General features: G+C 35.3%; 1 protein-coding gene across 8 annotated transcripts in view; it reads right to left on the reverse strand.

Annotated features, from left to right (window-relative positions):
* Nucleotides 1-17,206, reverse strand: part of DNM1L (dynamin 1L) — a 45,694-nt gene that overhangs the window by 12,972 nt on the left and 15,516 nt on the right. For 4 of the 8 annotated variants that reach the window (XM_016201451.2, XM_016201449.2, XM_087814731.1 and 1 more), the window contains exons 2-9: nucleotides 12,594-12,741; nucleotides 9,586-9,624; nucleotides 8,073-8,119; nucleotides 7,370-7,441; nucleotides 5,705-5,791; nucleotides 3,957-4,119; nucleotides 1,789-1,909; nucleotides 346-477 (exon numbers count right to left, since the gene is read on the reverse strand). In XM_016201451.2, the coding sequence (XP_016056937.1) occupies nucleotides 346-477; nucleotides 1,789-1,909; nucleotides 3,957-4,119; nucleotides 5,705-5,791; nucleotides 7,370-7,441; nucleotides 8,073-8,119; nucleotides 9,586-9,624; nucleotides 12,594-12,741 (809 nt within the window). The remainder of the gene's footprint in view (nucleotides 1-345; nucleotides 478-1,788; nucleotides 1,910-3,956; nucleotides 4,120-5,704; nucleotides 5,792-7,369; nucleotides 7,442-8,072; nucleotides 8,120-9,585; nucleotides 9,625-12,593; nucleotides 12,742-17,206) is intronic. The other 4 variants (XM_016201447.2, XM_016201452.2, XM_016201450.2 and 1 more) reach the window with 1 other exon arrangement.

Genomic DNA, 17,206 nt, shown 5'->3' on the forward strand with positions numbered 1-17,206 from the left:
GGCAACTGACTGATATTTCTCTCTCCCATCAATGTCTCTCTCCCCAACTCTCTCTAAAAATCAATGGGAAAAATATCCTCAGGAGAGGATTAACAAAAAAATAAAAAGACATTTTAAAATTCACTCTAGCATTCCTAGACTACATAATGATTTCATGCCAACCACCCCAATAAAAATAGACATCTACATTACAAGAACCTACTTTACAAGAAACAAAAAGTGAAGCTGTACATGCAAGAACATTATGAAAATATAAGGAACTGAAAATGAAAGGTCTCAGACAACCTATTGGCAAACAAAACCAAAAAAAAAACACCTCATTTTCTAAGAGGTAAAAAACATTACCTGTTTAGAGTCCTAGCAAGATACTTTGTTCCATTTCTGTTAGCCAGAGAGGGGTATTTCTTTTGAAGGAAAGCATATTCATCACGGATTGAATCAGTCACACTCTTCTTATTGTTAATATCTAGCTGGCTCCTAAGGTTGAAAAATAGTAAAACTGTTCAGCTGAAGTCAACCATGGTCCTCTATGTACCTTGGATGATGATGGTGATGATATAGCAGCACCAGGCATTGTTCATAATGCCTGACATGGATTGTTTTTAATTCTCACAATAATTCTATGTGGTAGGTATTATCCCATTTTACAGCAAAGGAACTGAAGCTCAGGGAGATTAATCAACTTACCAAAAGTCACATATTAAGTAGTTCAGTCAAGATTCACACCATGTGACTTATAAGTAAGTAAAGCCTACACAGTTTAGGCCCCCTCATTACATTAACTACAGTCAAAAGCAGTACTCTCAAGTAAAAGGGATTAGACAGGTGAATAAATTTGTCTTTATCAACTGTATATTTTGTCCATGGAGAGGAAGCTAATTTCTACCAAAAAAAATTACATGAACAGCAGTCATCTACAAATACAACAAATAGTGTTATGCCACCTGCTTGCCTGAAAAGAGAAATAGTGGGAATTAAAAAGAAAGTTGCAGTAGGGGTGAGGTAGAAGGACATATGAATAGAAGCAGACAACTGTAATGGATCTTAGATACCACTTAATGAAAACATTTTAATTTTAAAAGGTCTGAAACTCAAAGATGTTAGGTAGTCATTTAAACCTGTTATATCTACTTTGTGGATGATACGATAATTACAGCACTTATGATTTTACAAAGGCTTTGGACTAAGAGGGATCTTCACTTTATCTGGCTCTGCTTTCACCAGCCCTGTGGCTTTGGTAAATGTATAACTTGAGCTTTCTGATTATAAAATTGACATCAACTCCTACCTCAGGGATATTGTAAGGGTTCAAAGAGATACCATTTGCAAACTGATCACAGTAGAGGGTATAAACATAATTAGACACCCTTTCCTTTCCACAATTTTAATACTAGCTATTTATAATTAGGATACATTTAATAAAATTTCTCTAAGTCACATCCTGACAATTACATAGAATCACTAATGCTAGGGGTTAAACCAGTATATTAAAATCCTACCACCTTAACAAACTCTTTCTTGTTTGGGTACAAATTATGTAAATTTCCCCCCCTTATCCAGTAAATGCCCTTCCATTTTATGGCACTGCTTACTTTGAAACCTTTTGTGTACGGGAAGTTTTCATGAATTTCTTTTCTCCCTTTAAAGCAATGAATTCTTTAGCAATACCAAGATTACAGTAAAAGGGGGAAAAATAGGGGCACTGTCACATGTTAAACTGATTTTAAAAATTCAGATATGCTCTGAAATGAGAATGCTGCAATTTTTATCCCATTCTTGATTGCTAACCTGTTAACTACTCCAATTATTCCAAGTTTGACTGGTATTACCCTTCCCATTAATACATCCATGGCATCGGTACCCGCATCCATGAGATCAAGTTTAGTGATTACAGCTAGAGTTCTGCGACCTGGTAAATGCAAAAAAAGGAAAGAAAATGGCCCATTAAATAAAGCTTTTAAGAATTAATAAAGAAAAATCATCATCTGTAATCCCATTGGATAGTACCTCTTATCATCATTTTGATAATGCTTTTCTAATCTTTGCTTATGAATACTTTTACAATCTAACTTTAATTATCATGTATATATTTTTTAAATTTCACATAAAAAATTTATTAGCTCTTAGGGCTTTTCAATAAGCATTTTAAAATTTGTTTAAAATTCACTCATTCCTGGTATACAGTCCTATGAATTTTGAAAATGCAAAGAGTTATATCACTGCCACCTCAAGAAAAACAGTTCCAATACCCCCAAAGTTTTCTTGTACTGCCTAATCAAACCCATTTTTCATCCTAGCTTTACCTTTTCCAGATTATTAAATAAATGGAATCATATACACAACCTTTTGAATCTGGCTTCTTTCACTTGGCATAATGCATTTGAGAGTCATCCATGCTGCTGAAGTATCAATTGTTCATTCCCTTTTATTGATGAATAGTGTTCCATGGTATGGATGTACTTAGGGGTTAGTTATTCATTCCCCATCTGAGAAACACCTGAGTTGTTTCCAGTTTTAGATTACAAGTAAAGCTACTATACACATGTGCAAACAGGTTTTTATATGAACATGAGTTTTCATTTAACATGGATAATTACCTAGAACTACTGACTTAACTTTTTAAGAAATTGATAAACTGTTTTCCAAAGTGGCTACACCGTTCCCACCAGCAATCAATGTATGAGCGTTCCAGCTGCTGCTCTGCCTTGTGTCCAACTTTATATGTGGCATTTTTCAATTATAAGCATTTTCCTATTTGTCCCAAATCTACAAAAATCATCTTTTTTAATGATTTCATATTCTATTAATTTACTTACTCATTCTTACTGTGGGTCATATAGTAAGTTGATTCTAATTTTTTGATACTATAAATAATACTAGGTTATATTATTTCCTTATACTATATTACTATATTAAGATTACTAGATCAAAAGTATGGTCATATTTATGGCTCAAGGGTCTGTTTAAATTAGAATTAAATTAGAATTAAAGATAAAATGCTTAACTGTATTATAAATAAAAATAAAATTTAACTAAACCTCTTGGTATAGTTTTATCTTTTAATCTAAAATGAACATTACTTATTCATATAGTAAAAAAGGTTTTTAAAAACCTGAAATAAAAAAAATATAATGACCCTTTTTTATGAGAATTTTAATTAGCAGTCTTAGCACTAACATTTCTTATCCAATTTTATTTGAAATTCTTCTTCAAAGCAGGAAAAAAGAAACATAGCAGAGCCCACTAACCCTCCAAATACTCATGTAAAAAAAAAAAAACTGTCCCCTGTATGGAGCAAAGCATATACTGTTCATTAGCAGCAATAATAATTACTCTCAAAAAATAATAAGAATAATTACTCTCTTGCAAGCCTGCATTTTATATATAATAAGCAATGCACATTACAGCATTAGTCAAGTATCATACACCAACTCACAGTATGAACTGATCCTTGGGGTTATGAATGCTTCATAAATGGACCTTACCTTTATTTCTAAGAATCCCCTCTTCCTTAAGCTCATCTAAATGTTTTCTACCTCTGGAAAATGTAGATACCATAAATATCTACTAAAATATAATAATCTACAATGATTGTCTACTATGAGTTAATTATTCTTAGAAGTCAGCCATTCAAAAACCCAAGTCATTTTATTTACACAAAACAAGAAACTCTTTTTGCAAAGCCATCTTATTATTTTTAAGTCATTAGGTAACCATTTACAAGTATGGACATTATGAAGTATTTCTACCTAGCCTGTACGGCAATTTACCCATTAAAACTATTTCCCATCAGAATTTCTATTTGAAACTATAAGCAAAATAGGAAAGCATTATTTTTAAACTGAGTATTAACAGCTAGAGCTATTCCTTTTAAAAATAATAAGTCCTTTCTTGAAAGTAAATAGATTTACCACTGTTAACCAAGCATCTCAATAAATATTAACATCTGTCCTTACCATCTGGATCTACCTCTCTTGAAATTTTAAGTGCCTCTGATGTAGCCATATCTGTATTAGCAGCAGTGACAGCGAGGATAATGGAATTTGGATTACTGATGAACCGAAGAATGAGCTCTCTGATTTGAAGCTCAATATCTTTAGGTTGATCACCTACAGGCACCTGAACCAAACAGAGATGAGCAAGAAGCTAGTAATAAAAATTGACTCAGCTTTTTCCCCCATTTAATCCACAGATTATAGGAATTACTCCATTTACAGATAGTTGAAATTATATACTACAGTGGTATATATGAATTTGGCAATATGTGACAGTCTCAAAATGTAACTCTTGCAGATATCAAGTTTACCATGCTAAAGACCAGTCAATGTTAATTACCTAGAGACAAATTCATTCATTCAATTAGCAAGTATGTACTGGCAGCCTACTACTGTATTTCAGACACTGCTGAACATGCCAGATTGTGTCAAAGTCATGAATAAAAAAAAAGCTCTGCCTTCACAGAGCCTGTATTGTAGTAGTGAAAAGCAGATAATAAAAAACAAATATAACATCTAGGTAGTGGTAGTGCTATAGAAAAAATAGAATAAAAGGCTACAGAATGATTAAAGAAGGTTATATTTTTTAATTGGATTATGCTTTTAAATGGAGTAATCAGGGAAGACCTTTCTCAGATAATGACATTTGAGAAAGATTAAAAACTGAAGAAGATAAGGGAGAGGTACAGATAGGTATCTGGGGGATGAACATTCCAACAGAGTAAACAATAAAGGGTAGAAGATTGGAGCAGGAGTCAGGAGAAGAGTAATAGGGACAGACAGAATACATATTTAAGCTTTACTAAGTGAAAATGGAAGCCACTGGAGAGATTTTGAGCCAAGGAATGACACAATATAACTTTCACTTCAGGAGCATCACTCTGGCTGCCTAGCTAAGAATAAATTAAGAGGAAGACCTGTTAGGAGGCTATCTCAGTAATCCAGCTGAGATGATAGTGGCTAGATCAGGATGGTGCTATGAATGTCTTTAACACATGATAACAAAGAGTGTAGCACAGTTCTGGATATATTTTAAAAGTAAAGAGAGCCAAGATGATTTGCTGACAGGAAGTAGAGTGTGGGATGGGTGTCAAGGATAACTACAAACTTTTTGACTAAGCAACTGTTAGAACAGAATTGTGATTTATTGAGATGTGGAAGATTACAGAGGGATCAAGTCAGAGGTTGAGGAATGGGTCAGGAATTTGGCATTAAACACATCAAGATTGAAGTACCTATTAGACTTTAAAGTATGTATGTCAAGTAGAGAGTCAGATATACAGTTCTGGAGATGGATATACAAATCTGGAGACACCTGAATACTGTCAGCATACAGGTACTCATGTATTTAAAGCTGTATTATTGGATGAAATCATCAAGGGGCTAAGTGTAGCCCCTTGACAAGAGGTCCAAAAACTGAGCTCTGGGACACTCATTGTTTAGACACTGGGAAGATAAGAAACTAGCAAAAGAGACTTTAAGAAGCGACCAGTGAAGTAAAACTGTATGTACACTGTGGTATCCTAGAAGCCAAGTAAAGAGTGTTCCAAGGAGAAAAAAGGGCTCAAGTATACCAGATGCTGCTAATAGATTAAGTTGATTGAAAAAATAAAAGCTTATTATTCTCATATGGGGTTAAGGAAAAAACATATCTGTTCAAATGAAAACAAACATGACTAAATCCACAATGAGTAACAGCTATTCTTTACCTTGGTCATTCCTGGCAAATCCACAAGTGTCAGATTGACAACGTTGGGTGAAAAAATCTTAAGATGAATTGGTTCAGGGCTTACTCCCTAAAAATAAATTTTAAAACATGTTAAAATCACATTGAAATTTCAATGAAGTAAAATGTTAAAGTAAACCTCATTTCAAGTAGGTAGACATTAGATGCTTTTAAATATGAATTAAACCATGATCCCTAAGACATTTCAACAATAAAAGCCTGATGAAACATATGGAAAGTAAGGCAGCCAGGCATATAGCATATTACACATAATCCTATCACAACCTATACCAATAATACCAACAATTTATTTCCCTTGTATTCACCTTCTTTTCTCTTGATTCTAAGCAGATACCATTTCTTAAATATATTTAATAGACTTAGTACTGAACAAAAGGATAATGTATCATTATCCAGATGTATGAGATTCTTGAGCTCAGAAAGTGAGGCATAGGTAACAAGTTATCCAACTCAATTTGGTTCTTAGTCTTTGAATATCAAGTTGCAAAAGTGTATATTGGAAGAGAATCCTCAGAAAAATTTTCTGGATCTCCAGGTCCCTGAATTCAAATACTAAGAATCTGGATAGTGTGACATACCTACCTTTTCTCTCCCCTATACTAAGATTATTTCACAGACTCTTCACCACTGGCCCTTTACAAGTTTTATAAGCATAAAAAGACACAAAACGTTCATAATTTGTCAACTCCATGGGTTGGGAATCCAAATGTGCAGAGTGCCGGGATTTTCCACTAACCCCACTGTTGTTCAAGAATCAACTGTACTTTTCATATTCGCTGAAATAAAAATATTTAATTTCTCTCTCTCTCTGCATTAAGTAAATCCAGCCTTACTCTGTTTTAAGAAAAAGAGCTCTTTAAAATATATACATCGCCCGGTCGGGCGTGGCTCAGCGGTTGAGCGTCGACCTAGGATCCAGGCGATCGGGGTTCGATTCCCGGTCAGGGCACGTGCCCGGGTTGCGGGCTGCAGCCGATCAATGACTCTCTCATCATTGATGTTTCTGTCTCTCTCTCTCTCTCCCTCTCCTTTCCTCTCTCTGAAATCAATAAAGATATTTTTTTTTTTTTTTAAATTAAAATAAAATAAAATATATACATCTCATAAGTTATATAATGCTTCTTGAGTTAGAGTAGAATCAAACCATCAGAAAAAGGTAACTTATTGTAAGCAGTATTAAATAGAAAAATGAGCCCAGCTGGGCATGGCTCAGCAGTTGAGCATCAACCTAGGATCCAGGCAATCGGGGTTGGATTCCCGGTCAGGGCACATACCCCGGTTATGGGCTCGATCAATGACTCTCTCATCATTGATGTTTCTATCTCTCTCTTTCCCTCTCCTTTCCTCTCTCTGAAATCAATAAAGATGTATTTTAAAAAAAAAGAAAAATGATATAATAGAGAAGTATGTACATCACAAGATCAATAATAAACATCTAAATGAAATATGTGACTATATAAATGCTCTAAGAAACAAGGGATTTTAAGTAGTTTTAATATATTTGTGAAAATACTCCGTTAGTGTCAAAACCAGGATTATGAATTTATAATGCTGACCATATATTATATACAAAATACTCTGAATGACAGATTTACTGATAGATTTTCTACTCTAATAAGATGCCTACCTTATTATTTCCTGAAATTCTTTCTGTTTCATTCTCAATTTCTTGTCGAATTTCATCAAAATCCGTGTAAAGCTAAAAATTATTGAAACAAAAAAGCATGATATTCAAAACAAGATAAAAAGTTCTTAAGTGGGGGGTTGATACATTTCAAGAATGTCTACAGATCTGCTTCAGAGAATTAGTATACAAATTCTAATATATACATATATTTTTCTGAGTCAAGGAGTCATACGTTGTATGAGCTTTTCAAGGCTACCTGATCCCACAACAGTTAATAATCTCCATATAAAAACAGTCACAGGAATATAAAGAACAGCATAGGGAATATAGTCAATAATATTGTAATAACTATGTATGGTGCCAGGTGGGTACTAGACTGATTGTAGTGATCACTTCATAAGGTATATAAATGTCTAATTACTATGTTGCACACCTGAAACTAAGAGAATATTGATGTCAACTGTAATTTAAAAACAAAATTAAAACAACAAAAAAATCTCCAAATTAAAGAGAATAGGGCTTAACTTAGTGTTTTCCAAATAAACAACTGTGATTAGAAATGTTACTAAGATAAGCTTTTACTTGGAACAGCTGCTTCAAAATAACATACCACACTGCCAATAATAAGAAACTCAATTATCAACTACTTGTACAAAAAAATTTTTCAACATGTTATTTCTTCATGATACTCTTTTGTCATTACCTTATTTTTGGTGTGAAGAAATTTACCCCATTCCTCTGCTTCAACTCCTGGAAAAAGAAAAGCTCCATTTATTGGAAACTATGGAAATTACTTTTTATCTTTATTTAGGAATTAAAAAACACAACATAATTATTACTGGTTCCTATTTTGCCACTAACTACAAGTTCATGAGTATCTTAAAATCTGCTCAATTATCCTTTCACATTTTAAAAATTGTGTCACTGATTTCAAAAACATGACTAATTTCAGATGGAGTTGCTCACAAGTCATCCCACCATTTGAAATCTAGACTTCATGGAAAAAATTGTTCACTTGTCTTCATATTTTATGTTATATTATAGTAAAATATTTTTATTTTTAAATATCTTACATATAAAAGTAGTTTATCTGAGCAAAGTACTCAATTAAGCTAATGGCTTAAAAGAAGAAAAATTAAGAATCTTACTGAGTAATGCCAAAAGCACATATAATAGATTTACACACAGAACTTACGGTAAAATTTGCAATATGTGAATGAAACCGCTAACTTCTCAACCTGTTTTTGTTTTTTTTAAATTGATGTCCTGTTGGTTACCTATACAGTCACAATTTGTTATGTCTATAAAGAGCTCTCTCAGCAGTGTGAAGCTACTGTGTAATTTACATGCATTTTCAAGGAGAATTTTTTCCCCAGGGCCAAGACTATGTTTCTAGGCTTGAAAGTAGGAAAGAAATAGGGGGGAAAGGGGAACACCCTAGCATATGCACTGTATGGAGTCACTCTGCTCCACTAGTTTCCAATACTAAGTCTGTTTCTCCTGCACTTGCTGAAAAAAGGAAAATATATTCACTGTAGGGACTATTAAGTGGTCTAAAACTTAGAGAGCAAGTTTTGCTTTCTTTTTCCCAGAGAAGCTAGAAATGTTTAATTGTAGAAAGGTAAACTAACTTTACCTCCCCCAAGCACAGCTATTCTGCTTTGCCAAATTCAGAATTTTAAATGTCTTAATGACTGAGTTTATGAATAATGCATATCAGCCACCTGAAATCAAAATAAAAATGACTGTAAGATATTCAAATAAATATTTACTGAGGAAAAAGTGGATCAATTCTTTGGTGGAATAAAGGTAAATAAAACTGGATCCTTTTCACAAGTAGAATGCTCACCTACTTGAAGCTTAGTACCTTCTTGCAAGAAGTCTCTTTGAAGGACTGGAGTAATCTAGGTGAACAGAACTCACAGAGGCAAGTACTACATACCAAAGTGCTGTTTTGAATTTACCTTATATAAAAAAAGGCCTGGCTTCACAAGCATGTTTTTTAAAATAAAAATACATTACATTCACCACCAAAAAAAAGCCTTCATTCTGATGAAATGCCAAAAGGTAACAAGAACCACTAAAACCTGCAACAATCAATGTGAATAGGCAAATAAAAGCGGAAGAAAAAAAATGCACGCAGCCTGTAAGAGTACATAAGCACACATGCAGGCATAATAGGAAAAGAAGGGCCAAAAACAATGGATAAAGGAAACCTTTAGAAAGGTGTCTTGAGTTTTTCCATGTAGCAGGGTCTGTAGTTAAAGAGAAACAGCACAGAATGATAAGTTTAGTGCTTATCCCTGATATTTTAAACCTTTTTAAAAAAATGTGCAGAAACCTGAATACATTTCAAATGCACATAGCATTCAATTATTTAAACTTTACAACTATATTATTTCTACAATTAATTCTAGTTAGAGGGATGCATATAATATTTTAAGTGATATATATGAAGCATGTTGTGTGCCATAATTTATTTTTATTTTCCATCACAACTAATTCTGTCACTTCTGGTTTCTAATTCTAACACAAATGGATTAAAATAAATTTATTATTCAAAAATTTGCCTTAGATATTTGATGACTATGGAAAAAAATAAATTGCCTGGTCAAAAAGAACCTACAAAACATACCAAATACATCTTTCAAAACCTTAAGAGAAGTAAATATATACAAGTATATATTCACTAAGATTGAGCTTTATAAGGGATTGTTCTTTGAAATATATATATTGAATTTAACAGACCACCACAAAAATAATTTTGGTCTTTCATCAGCATGCTACTTTTGGATTTTGTCTAAAAGGAAATCTGAGGAAAGCAAGATTTTTTCTTACAAATATATGAAAGATAATCATGGAACTCAAAGTTCAAACTAAATCACCATCCCACTGTAACAGTTTAATTTTTTTTTTTAAGATTTTATCAGAAAATTCTTTTACATTGGCAGAAGTGGGGGACAAACTGAAAAATACTATAAATCTATATACTGGCACCTCAGTTTATCCTATGTAGTTGGAAGAATGAAGGATCTCATGTTAAGTAAATTTTCCTGATAATTAAATTATACATATTAAACATTAAAATATTTTATTTAAGCCAGTTTTGCTGACCTCTATCTAAAATGTTCCTCTTAATATTGCTCCTCTTAAATTAAGCTATTATTGTCAGCTTTGGCCTTTGCTATATAACAAAGCCCTCTGAGGCTATAAGTCCCTGTACAAAATGGTTAAGAGACTGATTTTTCTCCTCTTTTGACATTCTTCTGATTATGTTTTCCTCGCTTTCTCCTCTGTCAGGTAGTTCATACTCTTCTGACCGACTAAATGTTTCTCTGCATCATTCTTCCTAATATCCTCTGGGTTAGAATGGTTTATAACTAGGTAGAATTGTTTATACTGGGGATAAAGAGGCTCTGAAGAGAAACAAGGAACTATCCTAGTTATTAATAAGACACATGAAATTTAGTACTCAAAATATATGAAATCCTATTTTATGTTCTGGGTAGCTGTGTTGTCATTTTAAGTGAGGTTTTATATAAAAAAATAAGCATTAAGCTTGGAAAATATATATGTATATACAAGTAAAGATATGCAGATTTACTGGCCAACCACCAAGAAGAAACATCAACAAAACATAGTGGACATACAAGCAAAGAGTAAGAAGATAACACTTCTATAGCTGAAATGTACACCCTTTTCTAGAAACACTGTCCACATCTGCAAATAGTTTCTGAGAGACAGGTTATCTGTCATCTGCCCTTTTCAAGGTGGCTGAAGAAAAAGTTAAAAGACATCTAATGAACGCCATACAGTTTATTAAAGTTTTAGTTTAAGGTATTTGGCAAATTTGACTTAATAAGTTAATGGGAATAAAATTTTAAAGTGTTAGTCTGTATATTTGAATCTAGACCATAAATTAGTGCAAAATGATTAAACTCAAGATCCAGAATTTCAATAATTAAAAAAATATAGAAATGCAAAGTAATGAATAATATATCAAGAAGATATCTAATACAATTAAAAGGCTCCTACATATCCTTGGGCAGTCTATCCCAAAACATTACTGTTAACATCTGCAACTTCATTAACTTGCTTCAGTGATTAACTTCCTACAGTCACTATAAATGTTCATGACAGGTCTCTTTTCCCTTGGTGGGCAGGAGCCAAGCTACCACCACCAATGCTCCTATAATAAGTAAAAGGAAAAAAATTCAGATACAGAAATTAAAGTAACTTCAATTTCATCAATACTGTCATCTTAGATCAGATATAGAAAACAGAATGAAACTGCCCTGAAACCAGATGTCTGCAGATGAACAAACATGGTGCTCTGCTACAAGTGTCATTTAATAATTAGAGCTACTTTATAGACTTTCAAACACTGAACTAAAAAAGGAAAATTAAATATATTACTGTCATCAAACATTTTAAACTTCACTAATATAAATGATTAATATAGGGTACATATTTAATAAGCAATTTAAAATCTGCTGATGGGCACAGCATTTCTTAAAATGTTTTCATTTTAATCAAAGAAGTATGAAAAAGGACAGTGCATATTTTCTTGTCTTAGTAATCCACATTTATTATTTGGGGGAGGGGATCTAAAAATCAAAATAGTATGTGCTACATAGGTAAACCTTACCAAGAGGATAGTAAAAAAGATAATTTAAAAAATCAAAACTTTCTAAAAATAATATTCATGTTATTAAAGCGCAAAAGATTCAAACTTAGCAGGCACATTGGTAAGATCAGAAAAGGGAGGTTTGAGATAACATTGCTATGCTGAAAAGCAAAGTCATTTTAATCTTATTTAAAATAAAATCTTTAAACTAGAATCTAAATTATTTAAATTCTAATTAAAGTAAAAAAGAAAAAACATTGTTCTAAACACTAGGAAAAATGTTTGAAACATTCAAGATAAAAGCTTTTCTTTAAAATAACTGATTCCCGCTTGCTAAGTGTCTCGCTAAATCCCCCACTAAACAGCATTAACATCAGTTTATTAAGCTGAATACCAAAGAGGTACTATATTCCAAACAAGTTTACTCAGCCTCCTCAAAACAACAAAAATTACTCTTTTACATGAGGAGAGATGCATACCACTTCTCTTCCCAGGGCTTCTACTTCTGTTACAGCCACTAATAACTGTCTAATCAATTCATGTCTTTAAGTTTCCACCAAAAATAATAATTCTTCTTATTCCAATTCTAAAATTTACCATTTTCTTCTCCTGTTGTTTTTCGTTGATCTTCAGGTGAAACATGGACTAGCTGCAGTATGAGAGGTCTCCGGGTGACAATACCAGTGCCTCTGGGAAGCAGGTCCCTTCCCACTAGGCTCTCTAGCACTGAGCTCTTTCCACTGCTCTGAAAACAGAATATACAAGAACAAAATGAGTTTAACAGATTTTTTACAACTCAGTACGACTACATGAATATAGCAGCATACATGAAATTATTTTAAAGAAAAAATGACTGCAAAACCTTTTAAATAAAAAGTGTTACATTTTCGATTATATGATGTTTATTTCTTTAAAAAAATATATATATATATATATCCAAAAAGAAAGAATAAAGAAGTCCCACTCCCCTATAACTTTCCTACCTTTTTGACAGTCTCCCACCCAGGTTTTCAAAACCTCTATAATACTGATATATATAAAATTACGTCCATAATATGTAATTTACTTTAAATGGGATAGTACTATATGTATTTTTCTCTAACCTGCTTTTATTTTATTGTAACAATCAGAAATATCATTCTATATCAACATATTAACTTCTGTGTTTAACAGTTAAATAGTATTCTACTATGTATAAAACCAAACCCCAGCTGATGGACACTTAAATGGCTTTTGCTACTGCTAACAAGGCTGCAAAGTACATGCTTTGTATATATAACCTTACTCACTTCTTCTATTACCTCAGTAGACTTTATTTCCTTTAATGAAACTGCTATGATTAAAGATCATACAGATTTAGAGCATTCACAAATACTGCCAGGCTGCACACAAGATGGCAGGCACCAAGCTATATTTCCCATTAAATTTGTTACATCCCCATTAGCACTGGACATTACCACTTCATTGAATCTTTGCTACTTCAATAGACGAACACTGACAGCTTATTTAAATTTGCGTTCCTTTATTATTCAAGCCAAGCATCATTTTGGTTAAGGGCTTTCTGTATTTCTCCTTCAGTGATTTGCTTGTTCAAATGCTGGCATTTTATAGGATTCTTTTTAGTTTCATAAAGTTCTTTATCCATATTAAGTATTTAATTTTTTGTTGTTTTCAATGTTTCCCCCAACTTATTTTGAAAATTTCAAAGACACAAGAGATGCAAGAGTATCAGCAGTGAATACTCATATACCTTAACAAAGAAGCACTAATTATTAACATTTTGATACATTTATTTTGTCTCCTCTTACACACAAACATACATTTTTCTTTTACTGTCCTATTTAACAATTACATATATCATGATACTTCATTCCTAAATATTGAGGCATATCTCTTAAGAACAGGGCATTCTTCTATATAACCACAATTCAATGATCACTCAGAAAACAACATAGATACACAACACATCAGGTCCTTGAATAATGTCATTTCATTAAACGTCATTTCATTATAACAGTGATGAGAAAACACAAGAACTTACTCTTGTTTATATCAATTAGCCCATGGTAAAATTGGTTTCATTTTATGTCATTTTCTTAATGTCAAAGAACCTATCAACGACATTAAATGAGGACTTACCCTTCTAATAAATGGTAGAAAATCAAACACTATATAAACCCCTTGTCTATATTATACATTTTAAATATTTATAAATTTTGTTTTTCTTAACTTTGTAATTAATGTTTTCTGCACTGTATATGTTCTTAGCAGCCAAAAGTAGTACATCTTTTAATTTCATATTTTCTACAAATGCAAAATCCTAAACTCATCTATTGTATCAACACGGGTCTACAGAAAGCAGATGACCCACTTAGATTAATTTAAGGACGGTTCATTACAAGTGGACTATTTACAAAGCTGTCAATGAGGCTTAGGAGAATCACAGAGGTAAGTAAATGCAAGAACCCAGGCTAGTAACAAAGCAGCTCTAATCACCTACAGGCTCCCAAGGAAGGACTAGGACTTTCAGAAGAGAGACAGCCAGTCTATGGAACCTACATACAGTGAGCCAGGGGAATAAATACCCAAATTTTAGTCTCCGCCTTTCTCTAATTCTTGCCAGGGCTCCCCATTTCCATATCTAATCAGAAGCCAGAGCACATAGGAACCCATTCATGTTGTCCAGAAGAGTCTCACATGAGAGAAAACAGGATATGGAGGGTCATATTGAAAATTATGGGGGAAAACAAGATGGCGGCGTAGGTAACAGCCGCACCTGCCGCCTCCCGCAACCACATCAAAATTACAACTAAAATACAGAACCACCATCTCTCAGAGCCTCCTGAAATTTGGCTGCACAGAAGCCCCACAACCAGGGAGCTGAAAGAGCGTCCAGAGAAGTAGGGGGGGGCGGAGACACCGCCGCAGGCCCACACCTGGTGCCAGGGTTGAAACCCAGGAGGGAATCTTGGCAGTGGGGGTTTCCCGGAGGAGTGAGGGGTCCCAGTCCCACAACAGGCCCCCAGCCCAGGACTCCAGGGTGGGAAGAGACGTCCCCACAGCTTCGGGCTGTGAAAACAGCAGGGACTGTCTCTGAGGGTCGGGGAGGCTGTGGGAGCCCCAGCAGCTCCTCTCAAAGGGCCCGGCATGGACTCACTCGGACGCTCCCTCTGAGCCCAGCGCCGGGCAGCAGCCTGAAAGGACCTGGGACACTCGGGGAGGAACTAACCTGCCTGAAATTGGGGCGAGAGCTGGAGGGGCGGCTTCCTCCCAGGCAGAAGGGCTGGCAGAGGTCACTGCTCCTTTGCCAAGTCCTACCCACACAGAGCCCGCAGCCAGGCGTCGTATTTGAATCACCAGCACCTGACTCACACCTTTGGCCCCGCCCCATGATTCCCGGAGGCCCCGCCCCTCCCCACCTGCAGCTCATCCGGGCCATTTCCAGGGGCTTTTCTGTGCAAGTGGCCTCTCAAGCCTCATGCTTAGGACTTTCCTAAAATCTCTCAAACAAGCAGCAGCGGGCCCCATACGGCTTGATAAGTGGCCCCAGGCCTGGCACTAGCGGCAGCTGCATTGGCTCATAGCTTGGCCTCTCCTGGACACCGCCAAGCCCAGCACAAGTAGCAGCCAACTACAGTTTGCTGTGTAGCTCGTGCTGGGTGGCCCTGGGCAAGGCACTGGCACAGGCTGACTTTATACCTCCCAGGAGGCCCCAGAGACAGTGCACCTGGTGGTCAGACTCGACCATGCTGGATTACAACCCTACCACATCCACGAGTGACACATTCAAGGGGCACACTTGGTGAACACCAAAGCCCCACTGAAGTAAATCCTGCTCCATAGGGGTGTCTCCAGCACAGCAGTTCCTTGGCTGTAGTTGCAGCTGGTCCTCACAGCTGACTGGCCTGGGGGTCAATTCCTCCCAGGGACACCAACAGCAACCAAGGCTCAACTACAACAGGACAGTGCACACAGCCCACACAGGGGAGCACCTAAAGGCCCAGCTCAGGTGACTGGGGAGGCTGAGCCACTGGACCCTACAGAACACCTACTACACAAAGCCACTCTATAAATTCCAGGAGACATAGCAGTTCTACCTAATACATAGAAACAAACACCTGGATGCAGCCAAAATGAGGCAAAGAAACATTTCACAAAGGAAAGAACAGAAGAAATCTCTAGAAGAGGAACTAAATGAAATAGATCTAAGCAAGCTAACAGATACAGAGTTCAGAATTTTGTTTATAAGGATGTTTAAGCAGACTATTAGGGAAATAACTGAGAAAATCGATAATATAATAAAGTGCCAATTTGAAATGAAGGCTACAGGAACTGAAATGAAGAATAATTTACAGGGAATCAACAGTAGAGTAGAGGACGCTGAGAATCAAATCAGCAATTTGGAACATGAAGAAACAAAAAACACCCAACCAGAAGAGCAAAAAGAACAAAGAATCCAGAAATATGAAGATAGCATAAGGAGTCTCTGGGACAACTTCAAGAGGCCCAACATTTGTATTATTGGGGTGACAGAAAGAAAGAGAGCAAGAAATTGAAAACCTATTTGAAAAAATAATTACAGAAAACTTCCCCTACCTGGGGAAAGAAATAGACTTACAAGTCCAGGAAGCACAGAGGGTCCCAAACAAGAGGAACCCAAAGAGGCCCATACCGGCCCAGCGGTTGAGCATCGACCTAGGATCCTGGAGATCAGGGTTCGATTCCCGGTCAGGGCACATGCCTGGGTTGTGGGCTCCATCCCCAATGACTCTCTCATCATTGATGGTTCTCTCTGTCTCTCTCTCCCTCTCCTTTCCTCTCTCTGAAATCAATAAAGATATATTTTTTAAAAAACAACAACAACGAGGCCCACACCAAGACACATCATAATTAAAATGCCAAAGGTTAAAGACAAAGAGAGAATCTTAAAAGCAGCAAGAGAAAAACAATTAATTACATACAAGGGAGCCTCCATACGACTGTCAGCTGATTTCTCAACAGAAACTTTGCATGCCAGAAGGGAGTGGCAAGAAATATTCAAAGTGATGAAAAACATGGAACTACAACCAAGATTGCTCTACTCAGGAAAGCTATCATTTAGAACTGAAGGTCAGACAAAGAGCTTCTCAGACAAGGAAAAGCTAAAGGAGTTCATCACCACCAAACCAGCACTACAGGAAATGTTGAAGGGTCTTCTTGAACAAGAAGCT

This window comes from Miniopterus natalensis, chromosome 2 (assembly GCF_054644295.1).
Source record: "Miniopterus natalensis isolate mMinNat1 chromosome 2, mMinNat1.hap1, whole genome shotgun sequence".
Classification (NCBI taxonomy): Eukaryota; Metazoa; Chordata; class Mammalia; order Chiroptera; family Miniopteridae; genus Miniopterus; species Miniopterus natalensis.